Source organism: Coloeus monedula (genome assembly GCF_965178545.1).
Source record: "Coloeus monedula genome assembly, chromosome: 2".
NCBI classification, from domain to species: domain Eukaryota; kingdom Metazoa; phylum Chordata; class Aves; order Passeriformes; family Corvidae; genus Coloeus; species Coloeus monedula.
In genome coordinates this window covers 69,897,902-69,917,348 of record NC_138782.1, presented here as the reverse complement: position 1 = coordinate 69,917,348, position 19,447 = coordinate 69,897,902, and the positions used below count along the sequence as shown (strand labels likewise).

The following is a 19,447-nucleotide window of genomic DNA, read 5'->3' as shown; positions in this document are numbered from 1 at the left end:
AGCCAGGGAGTAATGCTCTGGCAAATGTTCCTTGGTTAATTTCCTTCAAGAGGACCTTACAGCTCCCCTTTTTTCACAAGTTTCATTTTAATTTAAGTGATTCATCATTCTCATTCTTTAGGTCATAGGTGACGACAGTCACGCATTTGGCACCACAGCAGGATCCTGTAGGCCAAGAATTTCTCTGTCTTGACTCTCTAAAAATCTGCAGCTGGCAACTTCCCAGACCACTTATAATTTATTTATTTTTATTTATTTCAAACACCTTGCAATTCTGAATTCTAATACAACAGCAAAAATGAAATCATGACCTTATGTTTTTTCAGCTGAGTCTGTTCCATCATTGTGTGTCAGGTCTGTAGTAAATTTACAGTGTTGATGGAGGCAGTCATGCTGTTTCACCAAATTGAAAGGAAGAGAGGAAGGGAGAGATTTATCTTGGAGCCTAAGGGTAGAGCAGTAAACCAGAACCACCACACTCGTACCTAAAAATGAAGAACTTAGAGTTGTTGGACTTTTCATTTGAATTCTCTCCAGTTGTAATTTCCACTTGAAATAGCTTTTTTCTTTTTGAATTATAAGCAGAATGCAGAAGAATGCAGATGCAGAAGTTTGAACCTCCTGTGTAGTTTTGGCTGTGTATTGAACAAACAGCAAAAGCAAGGAGAGGGAGAAGTACTTGCTCTCCACCTCCCTGTAAGGCTGGCTTTGCTGTGCCTCCTTTCACCAAGTGCTTCCTTTCCTGCAAGACCCTTCTGTATCTTAGGAGTAGAAAGGCAGAGAGGACCTGTGAGAGCACCCCTGGGTTATTGCTGAGACAGTTCTGGACTCAAAATGCCTTAGAGGGACCTTGCTTTCAGAAAGGACCAGTAGCAGACAGAGAAGAAAACACTTTCCAAGTCCTGTGAACAGGGCACTCACAATTGATCCAGCTGGGCCAGGAAGGGTGTAGCCTACCAAAATCCCTCATTACTGTAGCCATAACTGGGGTAGTTAGTGACCCAAACCAGGAATTCAATCTTCAGCTGTGCCTCATCAATTTCTCTAGAGCCAGAGCACAAACTTCTCGTCCAGAAGGTGACACCCAGCTCAGTAAAGCAGCCAAACTCTTAAATTGTTTGCCTGAGTGGCTTCAGGGGTCTTGTTCTGAGGACTTAGCTTCACATATTCTGCTTCCTGTTATGTATCAACCACCAGATCAGTGGTAGATCTATTGGGGGTGTTTTCTGTTTCTCCGTAATGAAGTTGTGCCATCCTGAACTCAGTATACAGGCTTCACAGGCAAGAAGAGGATAGGGAAAGACACTCACCCAAAGGAGGAAAATCCTGGCCTCCGTGCATTAAAGAACTGTTGGGAAAAAAAAAAAATGCATGAAATTTTAATGTCCTTGTGTTTGTCATAATATCCATGAACAAGCAATGTTGAGCATTACTCCTGCTTGAGGGGCTGCAGAATGAGGTAGCAGCAATACAACCCACACATGGGAAAAAGCAAAAGAAGGTCAGAGCCTTGAAGAGCTGAAGTTAGAATGAGCCACAGGCACATGAGCATCTCTCCTTTGAAGTAGATGGAGATTAGGAAAAGTGTGCAATGGCTGAGTGCTGTCCTTGATGAAATGCTAATGTGGGTATCCTTTGTCTTTCTGTACCATGGGTGCAATTAAGGGGCCAATATTCAGGGGCCAACTTCAGGACATTTTTCTTAAGGTTTCTTTTTCATGCTTCAAGCATGTAGATTATACAGTTGAAACTCACTGTAAAGAAGATGCAAATTTTTGGGAATTGCATATGCCTGCTTGGGGAGAAAATTTGGCCCACAGAAGCATGGTTTTTTGAATTCTGGAACAATTTTCAAGAGCTGAAAAAAAAAAAAAAAGAAAGTAAAATAGTTGTATTCCAAAGTTTTAAATGTAGTTAGTTTTATCCAAGCAAAAGATTTTGCAGAATCCAGGCAGATAAATCTGATTTTTAAATTAAACATTTACATTAGCTATTATATGCTCTCTAGAATGAAAAATCATTGTTATTTATTTTGCAGATGCAGTGATATTAAAAAAATATTAAAAAATTCTATCTCTTGTAATAATTGAATTATTAGTTTTAGCTCTCCAAAAGCCAGCCATTCTATTCATAGATGCATTTTTGCACTTCCAATATTTGTATCTGTATTTTTTTGGCCTCCAGTTTTACAAGTGAGCTATAATTTTTTTAGTTGCCTAATTGTAGATGAACAGTCAGCACTCAAAAATGCATATACTTGGAGTTATGAATTTTATGAGGACAGAAATTCAGAAACAATTTTTGTTACTTTCGGGAGCATCAGGAAAAATCTGAAATCATCTATCATACTGACTCAGATACATGCTATTTTCTAGGAACTCCAAGCCCATACTTCTGTGTTTCTGACAACACTGAATTAAGTTACAGTAGCATCTATCACTTGAGGAATCTTGAGTCATTTAAAATTGTTTTCCATCAGACCATTCAATCAAGACTGGCTTATCAGTGGCAGGGGTATAGCAGGAGCTGTAATGCTTTTCATCTCATCCTTTATCAACTGTCTCTCAATAGCTCTAAGAGTCCATAAACCCCAATCAGTTTAAACAGTATTAGCACTATACAGTAATGGCAAGAGAGCAGTAGGAAGTGATGTTGTACTTCTTTGGACACTGGTGAGCTATTTTTCTTGATGCTGGGAATCATCCAGGTCTATTACTGTAGGCTTTCAGCTCTTCTGAGAAAACTGGAAGCTAATGATGATCTTAACTGAACTGAAACTTTTAAAACTCTTTCTCATACTATCTAAAGATATTCGTCACTGTATTTATAATGTCCTCAGCCTTAGGCGTAATAACCATTGCAAGTGAGATGAGCTAATGAAATTTGACAGTGAATTTCTTTTCTACAAGAGGTAGAGAGCCGTCAGTCCTTCCACATCCTCATTTCTTTTAACATATGAAAGCTCAGATTGGTGCCTTTAGAAGAGAGTAAAGACAAATAACTATCTCAAAACCACATCTATTTGTGTCCTTTATTCTTGAATGTTAAAAATAACTGAGCAGTGGCTAATGACTGCCTAGATTTCATAGGCAAAAATGTATTATTTTCAGGAGCTGTCACATGGATTTCTAGCCTGAGAAATTATAGCTCACTCTTAATACATAATTGAGTCTCTTACTCTATTTCTAAGACTGGAGATATCACTTGTGAATTAATTTCTGGATAATGATGGAAGAAGTTATTTGTTTAAAAGTACCATATTCAGCAGTTGGTGTTTGTCACTAGTTCTGTAAGCTCTTTTATGGAAATTTAATTCTGGCATTTATTATTCCAATCTAGATCAAATATTTATGTATTTGTAAATCTTAATTTCTCCAGTCATACTTGGGTAGACAGTGAAATTTACAAAAATGTATGGGCTGAAGCTAGCTTCAGTCAATTTATTTGGCTAAAAGAACCTGAAATACCTTTTATCTCATGGTCATCTATAATTATACTTTCGATTCCATCAAAAAGATTGAAATATTTTCAGTCTATCCAGTACAGGCTGAGAAGTTGCCAAGAACTGTATATGGAGACACCATCATTCTTAAAGAGAAAAAGCCTCTGGGGCTCCAAGTCTGGTGATTTGTACCTGAAAAGGAATCAGGAAATTGCTGGTTGGAAGGCAGATGGCTGTTTCAAAGCCTAGGCATGTTTTTAGGATAAGCATGTTTGCTTTTTCTTTGTTAGCTCACTGGTAGGATGAAGATGACTGTAAACAAACTGCACCAACACAGACATACACCCTGCCTCCAATTGCCCTGTAATGGTTTAGCACTGGCCTCCATCAAGATAATAGCATGTCACCACACCTTCCTTTGCTATCTTTAAACATATATCTTATTCAATAATAATAATTAAAGAAGGAGTGCCTTCTTTGCACTTAGAACCAGTGCAGCAGATGTCTCAACAGTATATAGCTAACTATTAAGTGCAGGGATATGTTTTATCTGCGTAAGACTAGTCTTAAAAAAATTCCAGTTACTAAAGTGCTGTAAAAACATGCTCATATCTATGACCATGTTTGTGTATGTGTGTGAAGTTGGGGTATAAGCTTATGGTGAATTAAACCCATTTTCAAGAATTGCTGTAATTGGCAATATAGAAGAATTGGGAAATTTATTCAGTAAAATCTCATCTTAAGAAACTGCTTCAGAGACTCCCTAGGCTTGCTGAATGTGATTCTGCTTTGTTTTCAGCCAAAGTCAACAATCTGGGCTGATCCCTCAAGCTGTCACTGAAAAGCTTCAGAGCCTGAGTCAGCCACAGGTTTCAGATGTACCTACACCTTAATTTTTAGTGATCTCCCCAAAAGGCTCTTAAAATCAAGCCCAGTTGTATTTGAATGCAAATTAGAACCTTAATGTCCTGAATAGAAAAACCTCAAAGCAACTAGTAAAGCCAAAAAGCAAAGGATAAGAAACATAGGCAGCTTTCCCCATGCCCAGGGTGTCCTTCCAGCCAAGGCAGCGGCTGCTGGGACTTCTTCAACTCTCGGGAAGTGCTGGCTGTGTGTCCAGGTCTGGCTGTCCATTTGCTGCCCCTCAGGGCTGTCCCTTGGATGCTGCAATGAGGTGCTGGGCCCTGCTGAGGAAGGAAGCTGTTGAGCTTGATCCCGAGCTGCAATGCAAGTGAGGAGTCGCTGGGGAGGTAGCAAGAGAGGATGATGAGAGCAAGAAAGCACAGAGCTCCCCTCCTACCCCCAGCTTAAGGCACAGAGAATTTCATTTGAGCCTCAGTGGGAGCTTGAGGTACTCTGCAGCTCACTCTGTGGAAAACCCATCCTTTGTGCCGAGATCCAATACAAAGCCTGTACATCATTTAAATGCAATGAAGATTTCAAAATAATGACTCAGTAGGAATTAAGTGATGGATAGGCTTGGTGCTGCATGGGTTTCACTCTCTGCTTTGAAGGATAATATTAGTGTTGTTTTTATTTTAACGCAGTGTGTGGCTTTAGCTGGGATTCAGACTTTGGTATTTCACTCTTCAGCAATGGCTTGATACCTATATTCTGAAAATATTTTACGTTGGTTTGTTCTTCCTTGCCAGAAATATTAGAAGTGTCTTTTATTTAGACATACAAGTCCACTGTATTTTCTTGAGACATCATCTAGAATGACTGCAGAGAATGTAGACTATGGGAGTAGTTGACCAATAGAATAACATGGCACATCAGCCCATGGTGTTATTATCAGTATATGTGTTGGGCAACTTGGTTGCTATTAGTGCTGTGAACATTTAATTATAGAATATTGGGACTGCCTCTGTAAATTGCTCTAAAGCAGAGTGCAGCAGCCTTGATGCATTAACTGAAGATACTTGCTGCAATCCTTACCTTATTGAGAGAGGCAGAGAGGAGGGAAGGACTGCATGTGCCAACTTGTAGAATTTCTCCCCTGTGTAACAGGCATGTGAGAATAAGGGGAAATAAAAAAAGATAAGTTTCCATGCAAAATTAGTGTAGAATCTTGTTCTCTAGATGCAATCAATTTCAGGGCAATGCAGGACTAATAGGAGACTTCATATGCTTCAAAGCTATTAGAAAATCTGCAGCTTTAGCCTTCAGTGAGAGCTCAGTTGATTGTCCAGAACAAATCTTGTTAATTTATTCTTTCACAAGCTGCCTATGTCAGTGTTAAGTGCAAACCACAAAATATGGAAGTAATGTCCGTGTCCTCATTAAGCAGCTATTCGAGTGGGGGGTGGAGTGGGAACTTAGGAACTCTGCTGCAGTGAAAATAGTCACATTCCATGCTGCTGATGGTAGTTAGTATCTGTGATTTTGACATGTGCTGTTCCTGTTTTTTCTATGGTAATATGCGTCAATATTTCGACCAGATAAGTCAAATCTTAAAATAAGATTCCACATCCACCTGTAAACATTTAAATAAATTTGACTGGATTCCTATAGGGGCATAATTTCGGCTTACTTTGAATCAATGTGAAGTTTTTAAGACCTTGTTTTATTTTTCCTCACGCTTTTATAGAAACACAGTAAAATGCACTCAAGTGAAGAAGCTTGGCAAAATCACAGTGCTGTGACAGACATCATCAACTTCCCTATGGCATAGCAGTCGTCAGTCTCTGAATGAAGTGTATCTGTTTTTTCTTTTTTCAAATACACGCTTGGAACATTTGGAGCGGTAATTTCGTGTGGCAGTCATTACCGTCCCGGAGAAAGCGCGAGCCTGCCCGCAGGCCTTTTCTAACAGTGCCATCAAGCAGCCTTTCCAGATGTGTTCCTCTAGTGAAATCTTGGCTCAGGAAACAGACTGCCAATCTCTCGTCTTCTGGAGCCTGTGGAATGCTGAAGGATTAACACACCTCATGCTAGAGATTAAAAGTAGTGGTGGCCTTTGTTCTTTACCATCTGAGATACTCTAAAACTGATGCAGTGGGGACTTATCAATGGCAAGATACCAAATAACATGCAAAAGAGAGGAGGGAAAGCAGTTAAATTAAACTGACATAGACAGTGCTTTAAAACAGGATTTAGTGTCAATTAAACAGGCCTAAATGTTTAAATTACTTGGCCACCCTCTGCATGTCACTGCTTCTCCAGCATACAGCAGGTGTGATTGTGTGGCTCCTTCTGAATGTTGCACTGCTTTGATTTTGTATTGTGAGTTGTGTTTCTGTGTTCTGGGGAGGATATGGGAATGAGCTAGTATGCGAAGCTAAATGTTTTAATTTCGTGAAAAATAATTACAGGAGAAGCTGCAGATAGCTGTTTAGTACACTTTATTATGCCAGTGTGTATCTGCTAGCAACCAAGCACTAGCTTCAGAGTTCTTTGATACGAGAATGTCTGCCTTCAGAAGTTTGGCTTTGTCATGGCTGATAAAAAAGGAGATACTCAAGTGACAGAAATTTCCATGTGCCTGGAGGAACAAGTTAAAAGGACACCCAGCAGCTACCAGCCCAGACATTTAAACAGAATTAAATGGCTCCCAATGTAAAGATGAGGCTTTGTCTTCTGGCTCCACTTCTAAAGAAGTATATTTTAATTTCTGTTAGTATGCCATGAAAAACCCACTTAGCAACATGAGTTTTAGGAGTAATTCTGACCTAATTCTCACTTCAAAACACCCATCTGATCCTAGGTTAATGGTTGGACTAGATGACCTTTTCCGGCCTAAATCATTCAATATTTCTATGCATTTGTGAGATCAAAGTTTAGCTACAAGCTGAAGATCTTCCCCTGTTTTAACTTCGTTTGAGAAGGTACTATTGGTATTAGTGAGGGAAAATGGGATTTTTGAAGAATTGCTTTATTTTGATTTAAATAGAATAAAAGTAGAGAAATAGAATAGCACTCAGCTAAAGAGAAAGTGCATCCTGAAAGGCGGAAACCCTCACTTTTATAAAGCTTTTTGTAGTGAGAGTCCTTTTTTGGTGTTCTGTTTGAAGGCCATCAAACTACACAGCCTTTCTTCAAGATATGAATGAATGTTACTTCCTCAGTGAATGAATGTGCTACTGAAGCCAGCACGATAGACCAAAGGCTTAGGGAAGAAATCATCCTTTGTGCCAGTCTGAGTGGTGAAACATGAAAAGCAACACAGAAAGTGTTGCAGATAGGAGCCATGTTGCATATTTCAACAGTATTATGATTTTTGGGGAAGATACTTGGGAGTGCCAGACGTGACGGCACTGAGTTAGTTTCTTTTTACTTTTTCTAAAAGAAATAGTAGGTTTTCTACAGCCATTGAAATCTTCTTTTCAGTATTTGCTTGCTGCTTCTTCTTAAAAAAAAGAATGGGTATATTATTCTTATCCAGGTATTAAAGGCTCAGGAGTTAAGACTCTTGTCTTATTAGATCATCATTTGCAGGAAAAAAAATAAATGCAGTTAATGTTACCAGCATTTTTTGTAAAATTCAGGCATCTTACATTGGTTATTAGGTTTATCAAAAAATTGTATTTTTCTATATTGCTGCTGACATTGTCACGAATTTAAACAAGTAATTTAAGATTTGTTTCCACTTTTCTGTTTGGAGAGAGATGAGTTGTTCTCTTCCATTCAGCCAAGGCAAAAATGAGCATTTTATTGATCTTGTGATTTGCTTTCTCTTAATTTTCATTTCACCTGTTTCCCTGGTAATGGTTAGTGTGTCACAGCCTACAGTGGTGAGAGAAGGGACGCACACCAAATCTTCTGTGCCACTGCTTGTCATTCATGTCTGTAAAGGGCATATTTCTAGGGGTGGCAGGAGAGCTTAATGAACAGTCTTAGGAGTAGTTAAATTTTATAAAATGGATCATCTTTGCTTCAAGTCTGAGCATTCATGGGCATTCGAATTAGTTCTGCTTAAATATCGAACATGCTACTCTTTGCACTGATGAATTAAAAGATTTGTATCTTTCTGTGTCATCCATCAACTGTGAAATGTTTAACTAAATACTAACTGGAAAAGAAGCTTGATTTTGGCGTGAGTTTTCTTACATAATTAGAAATACCAAATGTGTGCAAAAATCCGAGACAAGCAGTATGTATGTACTCAATATCATTTATGTAGTCAGTGTTTTGAAAGACAATGACATTGATGGTACTACTTGCACTTGGATTCCCACAAAGTAGATTTCTGCATTTTTTACATTCAGTTTTTGTCCAAAAGACAATTTTTACTCAAAAGCTCTTTCAAGTTACAGAGATTATACTCATCCAGCCTTTACTTACATACTTGGAAGTGCTTAGGTTCACAGTCTTGAATCTTGTCCATGTTTGTATTTACTGAGCTCCAATTACCCTTTGTGTTCAATAATACAATAACAAGTGGATTTTTGGACATATTTTGTAATTTACAGAAGACATAAAAAGGTATTCTCAATGACTTTTTAGGAATAAGACCGTGAATTTTGAATTACTTTCTTGTTGATAGGTTTATGAAATGTAAAATACAGAAGCTGAGGACAGGCTGTATGTGTTTGTGTGTATATATATGTATGTATATATGTGCTGTAGATATATATATATATATATATCAAGAGACATCAACTCTTTAGGAAAACTGCCACTTGTAGATGTGGTTGAATGACTTGGCAAAGAATCAGCTATGGAAAAACATGGCTGTTCTGTAAATTGCAAAATGGCAATGAGAGAATCAAAACGTACACCGGAGAGGGCTACAGCTATCAAACACAGCTTTGAAATTTACCTGGTGTTTTTCAGGTTTTGTTGGTTGGATTTTTAATACAAATGTCAGTACTGATTGGTTAGGTCTGGTGACACACCTGAATATAGAGAGCTGAGCTAAAAATACACCTTTTGTAAGACCTCATCAAACTTTTGACCAGCCTGAAAAAATGTAATGATTAGTGTGGCTCCCAACAGCTAACGGCCCTAGGGAGCAAGAAATATGTTATTGTGAGAATCCTTTCCTGAGAGAGGATGTATTTAGCTTCATGTAAATCTAAATAGGATCTAAGATGCTTCTCTTCAGAGCAGATGCAGTTCCATAACGAATGTAATGCAACTTTCACTCGTAGGCACAGCCAAGATACTGGGACACACCTGCATTCCATGTAAAGCAGGCTACTGATTTCCAAACATTTAATTTACTAATGAAATGAAACTATAGAAATGGCAGTAGGCAAGAGGAGAACCCTGCATGAAACTTAATTGCAGAAGGATGTAGGAAACAATATCCAGCTAAATGAAGAACTGTAAACACGTGTGCAAGATTAATATGTGGATTTAAATTGCAGTCACTATTCAAATTTCCTATTCCATGTTAACAGCAGAGCAGGTAACAGCAGCAACTGAGGATCAATAGTGTAGGCAGCATTTGCATCGTGGTCTTGGATGTTACCTCTGCCGAGTGTGTTTGTTTCCCATGGTTGTGTTTCACAGTAGAGTGAGTAATGTGAAAGCGGAGGTAGCAGTAGTAGAGTCTTACTTGCTGCTTATCCAGCAGTCTCCCATCAAAACACAGAGTTTAGCACAATAAAGTTTGTTCTTTACTCTGTGTGTCAGGCTGTTTGTCAGCGAGGTATGTTAGCTGAATATAACTACCCAGCCTCCTGTGCTTTCCAGTGTCTGTTTGGTTAAATCATGCCATGACTGACACCGTGACACATTAGTGGGAGGATTGTTTATGAGAAAAAGGGGAAACAAATTTGACACTTGAGTTTACCAAGTTGTGGGAGCACAGATGCTCATCACTGCCAAACATGCAGAGCTGAGGTCAGGGAAATCTGTCAGGGAAAGCAAAGCAGCCTTGAAGCAATATTTCTTTTTCCTGTCTGGCAGAGAACGCGCATGAAATACTGTTATAGCTGAGCAGGGTGCTGCCCTCCTTTCTCTACTCCCTTAGGATTGCCTAGTTCCCTTTCCTCATTCCAGGCTCAAACGAGACATTGCAGAGCATGCTCCCCTCCTTCATGTCTTACCCTAGGGAGCTCAGACCCTCTTTTCTGGGGGCTGGTGACAGCAACAGCAGCAGTGGGCAGGGGTCAGACTAGATGTCCCCTTTGGATGCCCTTTTTCTCCCCCTGGCATTGTTTTTGCTTGCTTCTCTACCAGACCAACACTTCCGCATTTCATTCTTCTGCATGGGAAGGTGTAGCTGTGGAGCAGGCCTGGTCAGCACAAGAGTATTGACACATGGGAAACCTGGGAAAACTCTTAGGGGTAATTTAAAAAATACAGATATTCCTGTGTTGTGGGTATAGGAGATACTGTGACAAAATTTAGAGGAGGATTCTTTGTAGTCAGTTGGGCTTTGTGGTTAGATGATAAATGCTGTAAGAAGAGTAAAAGAGATGGAGATATTTGGAGGGAAAGGGTCTTTCAGATATAGCAATTTCTTGAGTAAAGAGAAAATTATAGGAAGACAGAGAACATGCGCAAAAGGAGAAACTTTTTGAGACCTATGGGGAAAGAGAATGGGGTTGTAATAGGAGAATGCAGAGGATACTGGAGATGAAAAATAAGAAAAACAGATTAAAGCTAGAAGCCAGAACAGAAAATACATTCCTAATAACCAGGAGACAGGAAGGGGAAAACTGGAACCTCCTGTTACCATCAAGCAGAAGAGAAAGTAAGCAGTGGGAAAGATTAAAGAAAATATAAAGAGATCTGCATAGTAGTTGGAAAGAATAGTTTATATGATGAAATGTATATTCATCTTGATGGTGAAACATGATCCTTTATCTTCTTTTTCTCTTTGGTTGCTAAGTCTTGAAAGAGCTGTGTTTCCCGCTGTGTCTCAACGATACTCCTGGGTCTTTCTGTTAAGGAGGATGCTCAAAGGAAGCAGTGTTGTATTTTGGTTGATTTAAATGATCATTTATCCTTTGTGAAATGTGAAATGCAAAATTAAATGGAAGGGATGTGCCATCTGCTGTTCTTTAACATGTGAATAAAAACTACTGTGTTGGCGCAATGTTTACGCCCACAATAAGAGCAGAAATAATGGAAATGTTATGTTGGCTCTACCCAGCAGGTCCCCTCATTGACTGAAGCATCATGTTTCTTCCATGTCCCAGAAATGTTGAACATGATTCCTGGAGGAGTATGAGCATTTCCTCCTTAGTGAAGAGGCTGAGTGTTTCATGCCTGTTATTCTCATTCCTTTCAGGGATCTCTTGCTGTCTGTGGCACTTGGCCAGGTACTCTCCCTCCTTATCTGTGGCATTGGTCTCACAAGCAAGTATCTGTCAGAAGATTTCCATGCCAACACACCTGTTTTTCAGAGCTTCCTCAATTATATCCTTCTATTCTTGGTCTACACGACAACACTAGCTGTCAGACAAGGTAAGTGTCTCTCTGGAACTGTTCTGTAGAAAACAGTGGGGATAAAGTCTTTTGCAGAACAGCAATAAGCAATACGATTTAGACACATATCCCACTAAAATTTGTTCCATATTTATATTACCTAGAAATACACATGGGATGAACTGAAAAAAACCCCAACAAATCTTCATTAGCAAAGAATGAATCATATGATCTTAAGGACTGGGGTGCTACCTAAAAGCTAAAAGAAACACCAGTCCTTTTGAATTCTGATTATTCTTGCATTGCTGGGAAATAATAGTATGCTTTGCATCTTATGTAGACTAAGGAGAGCTCAGATGGAAGCAAAGAAGAGCTTGCTAGTTCTAGTTGCTGATCATGGTAATTCAGTAGTTCACTTATTAGAAAGAAAGAAATAGCAGCCAATTTTTAGCTATTGGGAACTAGGAGATGAAGGGAGGGATCTCGGGGTGCTCTGTCTCTGGGGTGATGTGTGGGCTGAGCAGATCTGTGGCCCTGACACTGCTTTGCCACAGGGCCTGTGTAACCAATCTGCCCTCCAAAATGAGAAATGCATTATAGCGTGCTTTTGTACTGTGTATCTGATGATCCTTTGTTTGACAGTCTATAGATAATACGGGGGGATGTGCCTTTCCTGCACACATCTCCCTCCTTTGAGATTTCGTGTCTAAATGAGGTGTGGGAAGTCAATGCATTTAAGTAAATTTCTCAGCCCCTTTTTTTTTTTTTTTTGTAATAATTGTATTTATTCACCTTCACAGAACACGTAGGTTAGAAGCCAAATAAAAGAGAAAAAATATCATGTGTTCTCCTGACATAACGAGGGTAGGACTCTGCAGAGGATAACAACTACAAAATGTATTAGGCCATGGTACATTTATCAGCATACTGAAAAGCTCATGTTTTCTTACAGGAACAATGATTTTTGGATAGTTCTTTGATGTTACATCTTTTAATGTTTTGGGAACAACCCTGAAGCTTAAGCTCTTCAGTCATAGTACAGTCTTGTGATACAATGCTAGAAGTGTTCCAAAGCAGAAAGGACTTAATTGCTATGCAAAAAATGAACAGTCAAAAATATACCTCTGTACTCCAGCACAAAGCACTTAAGTGTATTACAACATAAGTTTTATAAACATTGGTCCCCACTGACATTTTTAAGAGGCAATGAGAGCCAATCTGCAAGGGAAATGTTGGCTCTTATGTAAGGAGAGATTGCTCAGGCAGTGTTTCTCTGTCTTGGTATTTCAGTTTGTGTAGGGGGAAACATCACCACATACTTTGCTCTGCCAAAGTTTTAAAATGTGTTATTAGTAGCAGCTTTCGGGAGAACTGTGTTTAAAAATAATTATTCTGAGTGTAGGATTGCCTAGATGTTCACAAGTTCTGTCCCAGAAATGTCCTTCTCTGGACTGATTTAGGTATTGTGGAAGGCAAGTCCCTATAACTCTTAAATAGATTTTACTTTTTTGAAAATGCTGGCTCGTGAAAGGGTATACCCATATAGATACTGCATTCTGCTGTGCATTACAGAGGCTAATTTGGAATAATGCTTGATGCCTGGTGTATATTGACATCTAAAAACTGCTAACAAGCACTCTACTTTACTATACATAAATATGTATTTAAAAGGTACTTTATAAATAATTTTCTGACTCTGTTCAAAAATACAGTGGTGGACTAAAGGGAGTTTGTCAGAGATATCTGTTGTGCCAATAAGATAGATTTGGGAAGTAAGTGGGAAAGTGTTAGGGATATGTGGAAAATATTTTCTGGACAAGTGACGAGGGCTGGGGAAGGTGTTTGAATACAGACTGTACAAACAACTAGAACTCACGTAAAGCATACCAGTGGAATTGTCTGGAAAAGGAGCTGTCAAAAAAACCCAAAAAGCTGGTTTCATGTAAGAAAATCCAAATCAAAATTGGCTGCAGAAGCCATGAAAGCAGTGATCCAGGCATTCAGCATAACATTTCTGCTGGATGGTATAGCACTACACAGCCTATTTATTTACTCGGCATTTAATGTTGCCAAGTGACTGAGCCTGACATTGTCTTTTTGCTGTGTATTTATTCAAATCCATTATCTGTGTTTGTTCCATTAAGGCAGTTTCTCTAGCAGCTCTAATCATTTGGCTTCGTTAACAGATGGAAATCACATAATAATGATACTAATTTTATATGGGATGATTCTCTTCTGAGTGCTGAGTGTTGACATCATCAGAAGGCTTTTTTTTTCAAGTACAGTTCTGCTACTCTCTATGCAAGATTGAAAAATTTTTAAATCATTCTCTTTCTCCTTCAGAATTCAAGCCATCATAAATTGATTTGTAGTAAAAAATGACTGCACCCCTTTGTCTTTTTCTTTCCTTGCTTTCTTAATCCTTGGGATTTTTGCAGAAATGTACTGTTTAAGGAGGTCTCACTTGAGGTAGCCAAAAAAACCCTGAATTCACTGTAGGACTGAAAGCTATAATTTCCTCAGATGTAAAGAGTTCCTCTTTCTTTAAAGGCTTCTTCCAAATTCTGATTTACTCTGGATGCCCTTTGACTTAGCTGTCCCTCGCTGTTCATATATACTCCCTGAGTGATAATGAAAAGGTAGAATTTGCACAGGTTTCTGAAAATTGTCATTAGCAGATGATTAAAGTTCCTGAGCTTTTCTGACTAAAGCCTTCTGCAGTGAATGCTCAGCTTCCAGCACCTAAATTTAGCTCATGGGAACCAGCAGCTTCCAGTACATTTTTATATTGTGAGTTGAGATTGTTTTCCAAAATAATTTTATCTCCGTGCTCACTCTAATGGATGCAACGATTAGGACCGTCACCTTGCATTGAATCTGCATATTATCAGATAGTGCTGAGAGGCACAGTCCTGAAGGTGTCAGAATCTCTGAGTGTTTAAATCTTAATTTCCATGATAAAAAAGACCCAACAAAAAACCAAACCAAACAAAAAAAAAAACACCAAAAAAACCTCCCCCAAAAAACCAAAAAAACCCCAAAAACAAAACAAAAAAACAGAAAAACAAAACAAAAAATCCAAACAACAAAACAAACAAAAAAACTCAACCAAAAAAAAAAAAACCCAAAACAAAAAAAAGAAAAGTTTCAAGGAGTAAAAGTAGACTCAATAGTTTCAAGCAGTGAATTCCATGTAAGTAAGGCTTTTCATCATTCTTGCAATTTTGTTCTCATGACCAAAAAATAAAAATGAAAAAGCCTTGAAGGAGATTTGTGCTTGTGATATTTTCATATGGGCCTTGAAACATGGATACTACTCAGCCACAGATCATGAAAAAGTGAAAGAATTTGTCTAAACTTGGATTTTTCTGATGGAGAAATCCATCTACCCTTTCTATCAGGTGAACAAGTGCAACAATGAATCTGGGATCTAGAAAAATTTTCCTTTTTTCCTGGATACTTTTGTTTGGGTTTTTGGTTTTTTGTGTGTTTTTTTTTTTTTTTTTTTTTTTATATTGTATGTAATTTTAAGTTGAACTCGTTTTTGTGCTGAAGAGGTGAGTGTGGAAGTTCTTTGCAGTTAGGAAGGCACAGACTCAGACATGCAGAGATGCCAGCAGCCACTTAGCCACACGTGTGTATCCACTGCAGTGCCCCGTCCAATGCTCATTAATGCACCAGTGCTTAGGTCTGGATATTATTCTTTAGGAGTTTTCTTTGTATGAGAACAATGCCATTATAAAATTAATGTCACTTATGCTGCATTATAAGGCAATTAATGTCATTATGTTTTATCTGGCTGATATGCCAAACATTTAACAGGTAACAAGGACATCCTCAGTTCCTTCTCTTGAGGTAGCTTCCTCTCACGCCTGCTGTTTTCACAGCCAAAACTTGTATTTGTCCATGGTAACACCTCTGAGAAGGTTTTAACACATATTATCTCACCTCAGTCTCTTCGTCAGCAGAGGATTCTTCTTAACAAAATCTTGTAGGGATACTTCCCTATGTCCTCTGGGTTATGTGTCATTATTAGTTGAGGAAAAGAAAAACCTTGGCTATCAGTAAGAAAAGTCTCAAATGGGTGAAATGGAGCTGGTGTAGATTAGTTTTAGCACCTTAAAAAGCAGTAAGTGGGAAATTGTCCATAGTGGACCAGAAGGTGTTAATTGCTAACAGCCAACATGGGTGCAAGCATCAGCAGCTTGCCACCAAAAATAAATTACTTCTAAAAGCCACGTCACATATGCTACAAATGAAAACAACACATCTACTAGACATCATTAAAAACAGAAAAAATACAAAACTGCTATTTTTTTGTTACTCTGGAAAACAAGAAATGAGGGAGCAATGGAAGTGTCTTCTGAACAGGTGGGAACCATAAAGCCTTGAGGGCCAGATTCTGCATGAGTAGGGCTCCACATTGAAAACTGTTCCATGAATTTTACTGCAACAAGTTACTGAGTATTTTCAGCCCACCAGTACTAAGGGATGGCAATAATTTGCTAGTTCAGAAACACTTTTTATGAATATCTGTATGTCTGGATGAATTCTGCTTCTAGGCCAAGTGATGAGGTTGTATCACATGCCAGTGGAAATAGAGTTTTCCCTACAGTAACTGTAATGTTTTACATTTGACATATAATCAAAGGTAATCGGTGCCCCTGAGTAAGCAAGAGAGTCCTGTGAGACTGGTAAGATTGCAGACCTGTTACTGGCATAGCATTTTTTTATGCATTTCTATCTCAGGTTGGCTTATGCCATTAGTATCTCAGCCATATGTAATTTCCTGATGTGTCTGCTATTCAAGTGTGCATTTCCATTTAGATACACGGCAACCCTCCCCAGCATCCCTCCTACTTCACCAAAATTGACCAAAACCACTTGAAGGAAAATAGAATGCTATATAGGAGTTGCTTTTCTTCACTGCAGTGCTTGTCAGCTGTTTACTGAATGACAGAAACGGTAAATGCCTCTTTTTACTTAATTTCATTCCACTAGTAAAGGTATATTAATACTAAGGTATTTTATGCACTTAACTTAGGTAGACATAACAGAATTTTTTTAATATCAACACCTTTTTTTTGTCGATTGCTGGTAAGAACAATCTTGTTTGTCTGGGAAACAAAGAAAGTATATGATTTAAGCTGATCAAACTATATTTGCTATCATGTACTTCGGACAATATGTGTAGTACCATTGAGATGAAATGTCTTCTGGAAAGGCATCGATCCCGTCAGAATTTCCTCTTCACTGAGGATGACAGGCAGTGATTTTGATTAGAAAAGATCCATTTCATCATTGTTCAGTTTCCTAAGCATGCTCATGCCACTGCTGTAAAACAAAGAGCTTGGTTATCCCTCCAGTCAAATAAAATGTTCAAAGCTGCAGCCAAGCACCTTTATGGTCCTATCTGCCTGTGATAGAATGGGTCCTTGGTCCCTCAAGGCAACAACTCAGCCCCCACACTGGCCTGCAAACATGTGGCAGATGTTGCAGGAGGCTGTGACATTACCCTTGAAGCACAGGGAAAGGCATGTCCAGCTGGCCCATCTCTTCCACTTGACAAAGGTATATAGAGATAGGAGAAGGGGAACTGGCTTTAAACTGAAAGAAAGTAGGTTTAGATGCCTCATCCCTGAAGGTGTTTCAGGCCAGATTGGATGGGGATCTGAGAAACCTGGTCTAGTGGCAGGGGTGTTGGAACTGAATGATCTTCAAGGTCTTTTCTAACCCAAAACATTCTCTGATTCTGTGATTCTCACAGCCCTCCCAGTGCAAGGGGACACACTCATTCTGGGTTGTAAAAATGAAACACAGCAGCAAGCAGGGCTTGGAACCAGTGAAAAATAATGACCTTCAGGTCTTTGGTATTCTCATAGCATCACTGCAGAATCTCCCTGCTGTGTTACACACTGCTGTCTGCAATGCACTTTCTCCTAATTACTCTGGGCTTCTAATTAGGGATGCCAAACCATGTGGGATATGTTTATTACGAAAATGGTCAGCCAAATAGTCCTTTTGTTTGGGCTTTGAAGAGCCCTTTTCATATTCAGAGGGAATTCTGTACTTTAGGAGAAATGAAACTAGAATGCTGGCTATTTACAGGCACTTCAAATTGCAGAGATCTTTTTTCGTAATGTGCAATTTTCAGTTTTGGATAGCATGCTCAGAGGAGCAAGGATTATGATCTGTTATGTATTTGGGATTTGCCTATCACATCATGGACACCACAGCAAGCTAGCTGGAAAAAAACAGTATGACTAGAGCCAGATTTCTGTTCAGTTCCATTTACATAATAATTGTGTTTGTGTTTGAATTTTCATTCTACTTTCAATTGAGTTTTTAAAATTTCCTGCTATAAAATGTTGACTGCTGCTGCTGCTGAATGAACCTTCATTATTTTACTCTGTAGGTGATAACAATTCAGTGAGGTGTCAAACTTTTCAGGTATGTATAGTTTTCATAAAGGACCTTGGGATTTTATTCTTTATGACAGTTGCTCTAAACCATAGAATTTCCCTTCCTGGTCCAATGAAGTCTCCTTCCATTCTTAGCCATAATACTAAAACACATGCAATTTCAGCACAGTATAATTATTACACATAGCTGGAAAGTCAGGGTAAAAAAAAAAAGAAGACCATGTTGGGGGTACAAAGATAGGATTAAAATCAATAGATTTGGCCTCTGTCTTTTGTTTTGATTTGTTTGGCTATTCCTAGCAGAGAGGTTGGATGGTATTTTTTAATCCTCAGGGGGTTTTTTCACTGTCAGCTGTTCTTGTCACACTAACCAGCAGACAGATGCTTTTTGCTTTGGCCCTGCTGCTCCTTTCCACCCACACAAAGGACCAGGCATCTCAGGGCTTAGTCAATTTTTGTTTTCATCAGGTGTGTTTTGCTTTGACAGCTGTTTAACAAGGAACAAATACTTACAGAGAGGAATCCTGGCCCCAAACATAGGGCAAATAAAATGGCAGGTAAAGGCTCTAAAGGCCTCTCCGCCCTTTCTTGCTAGAGTTATTTCTCTCAGTGAGGTGCTCCTGATTGTTAGGTTAGGCACTTGCTGTCCAAACCCACAGCATGCATCCTGTGTTACAAAATATCTTTCCTTTTTTTTAATCCTGGCCAAAGCAGGACATTCTATGCTCTTGCATGGTATCATTGGAATAAATCATGTACATCCCACAGCACATACAAGCTGAAAATTGGAAAGCACTCTTCCTCTAGGATGCAGGTGGCAGCAGTTAAGTGTGAACACTGTATGTTGTGGTTTAATGATGCAATCACTAATATAATCATGATAACCCCAAAGCAATAAAGGCCTGGTCTAATCAAGCATCCATGCTGTAGTGTTCTCTGTAGTAGTATCTCTTGATCCCTGATGCAGCTAATTCAACCCAGAGAGACCTCTTGTTTTACTGGGTTGCTTTCAAAATAGCTTTGATACTCAAGGAAGTATCCTTTGTGCCATCAGAGAAAAAAGCTGCAAGAGGGCATTGTGTGAAAGGATAGGAACACCTCGTTTTCCCTGTGCCTGCTGATGCAGACAAGAACACAGGAAAAAAAAGGGAGTTCTCTTACCATTCTCTTGACCTAAAAAAGGGAATGGGAGGTCTTGTCCACACAGAGAGTGAATTTGTTCTAAAGTTGCACTCGGGGTACCTGTCCTTGTAAAAAAGTC

General features: G+C 38.9%; 1 protein-coding gene across 1 annotated transcript in view; it reads left to right on the top strand.

The window, feature by feature from the left end:
- The window catches only part of SLC35F1 (solute carrier family 35 member F1), a gene marked incomplete at its 5' end in the record, with an annotated part of 226,762 nt that overhangs the window by 117,393 nt on the left and 89,922 nt on the right, over positions 1-19,447 (top strand). Inside the window, one exon of the mRNA XM_082302686.1 lies at positions 11,628-11,803. Coding sequence (XP_082158812.1) covers positions 11,628-11,803 — 176 coding nt within the window. The remainder of the gene's footprint in view (positions 1-11,627; positions 11,804-19,447) is intronic.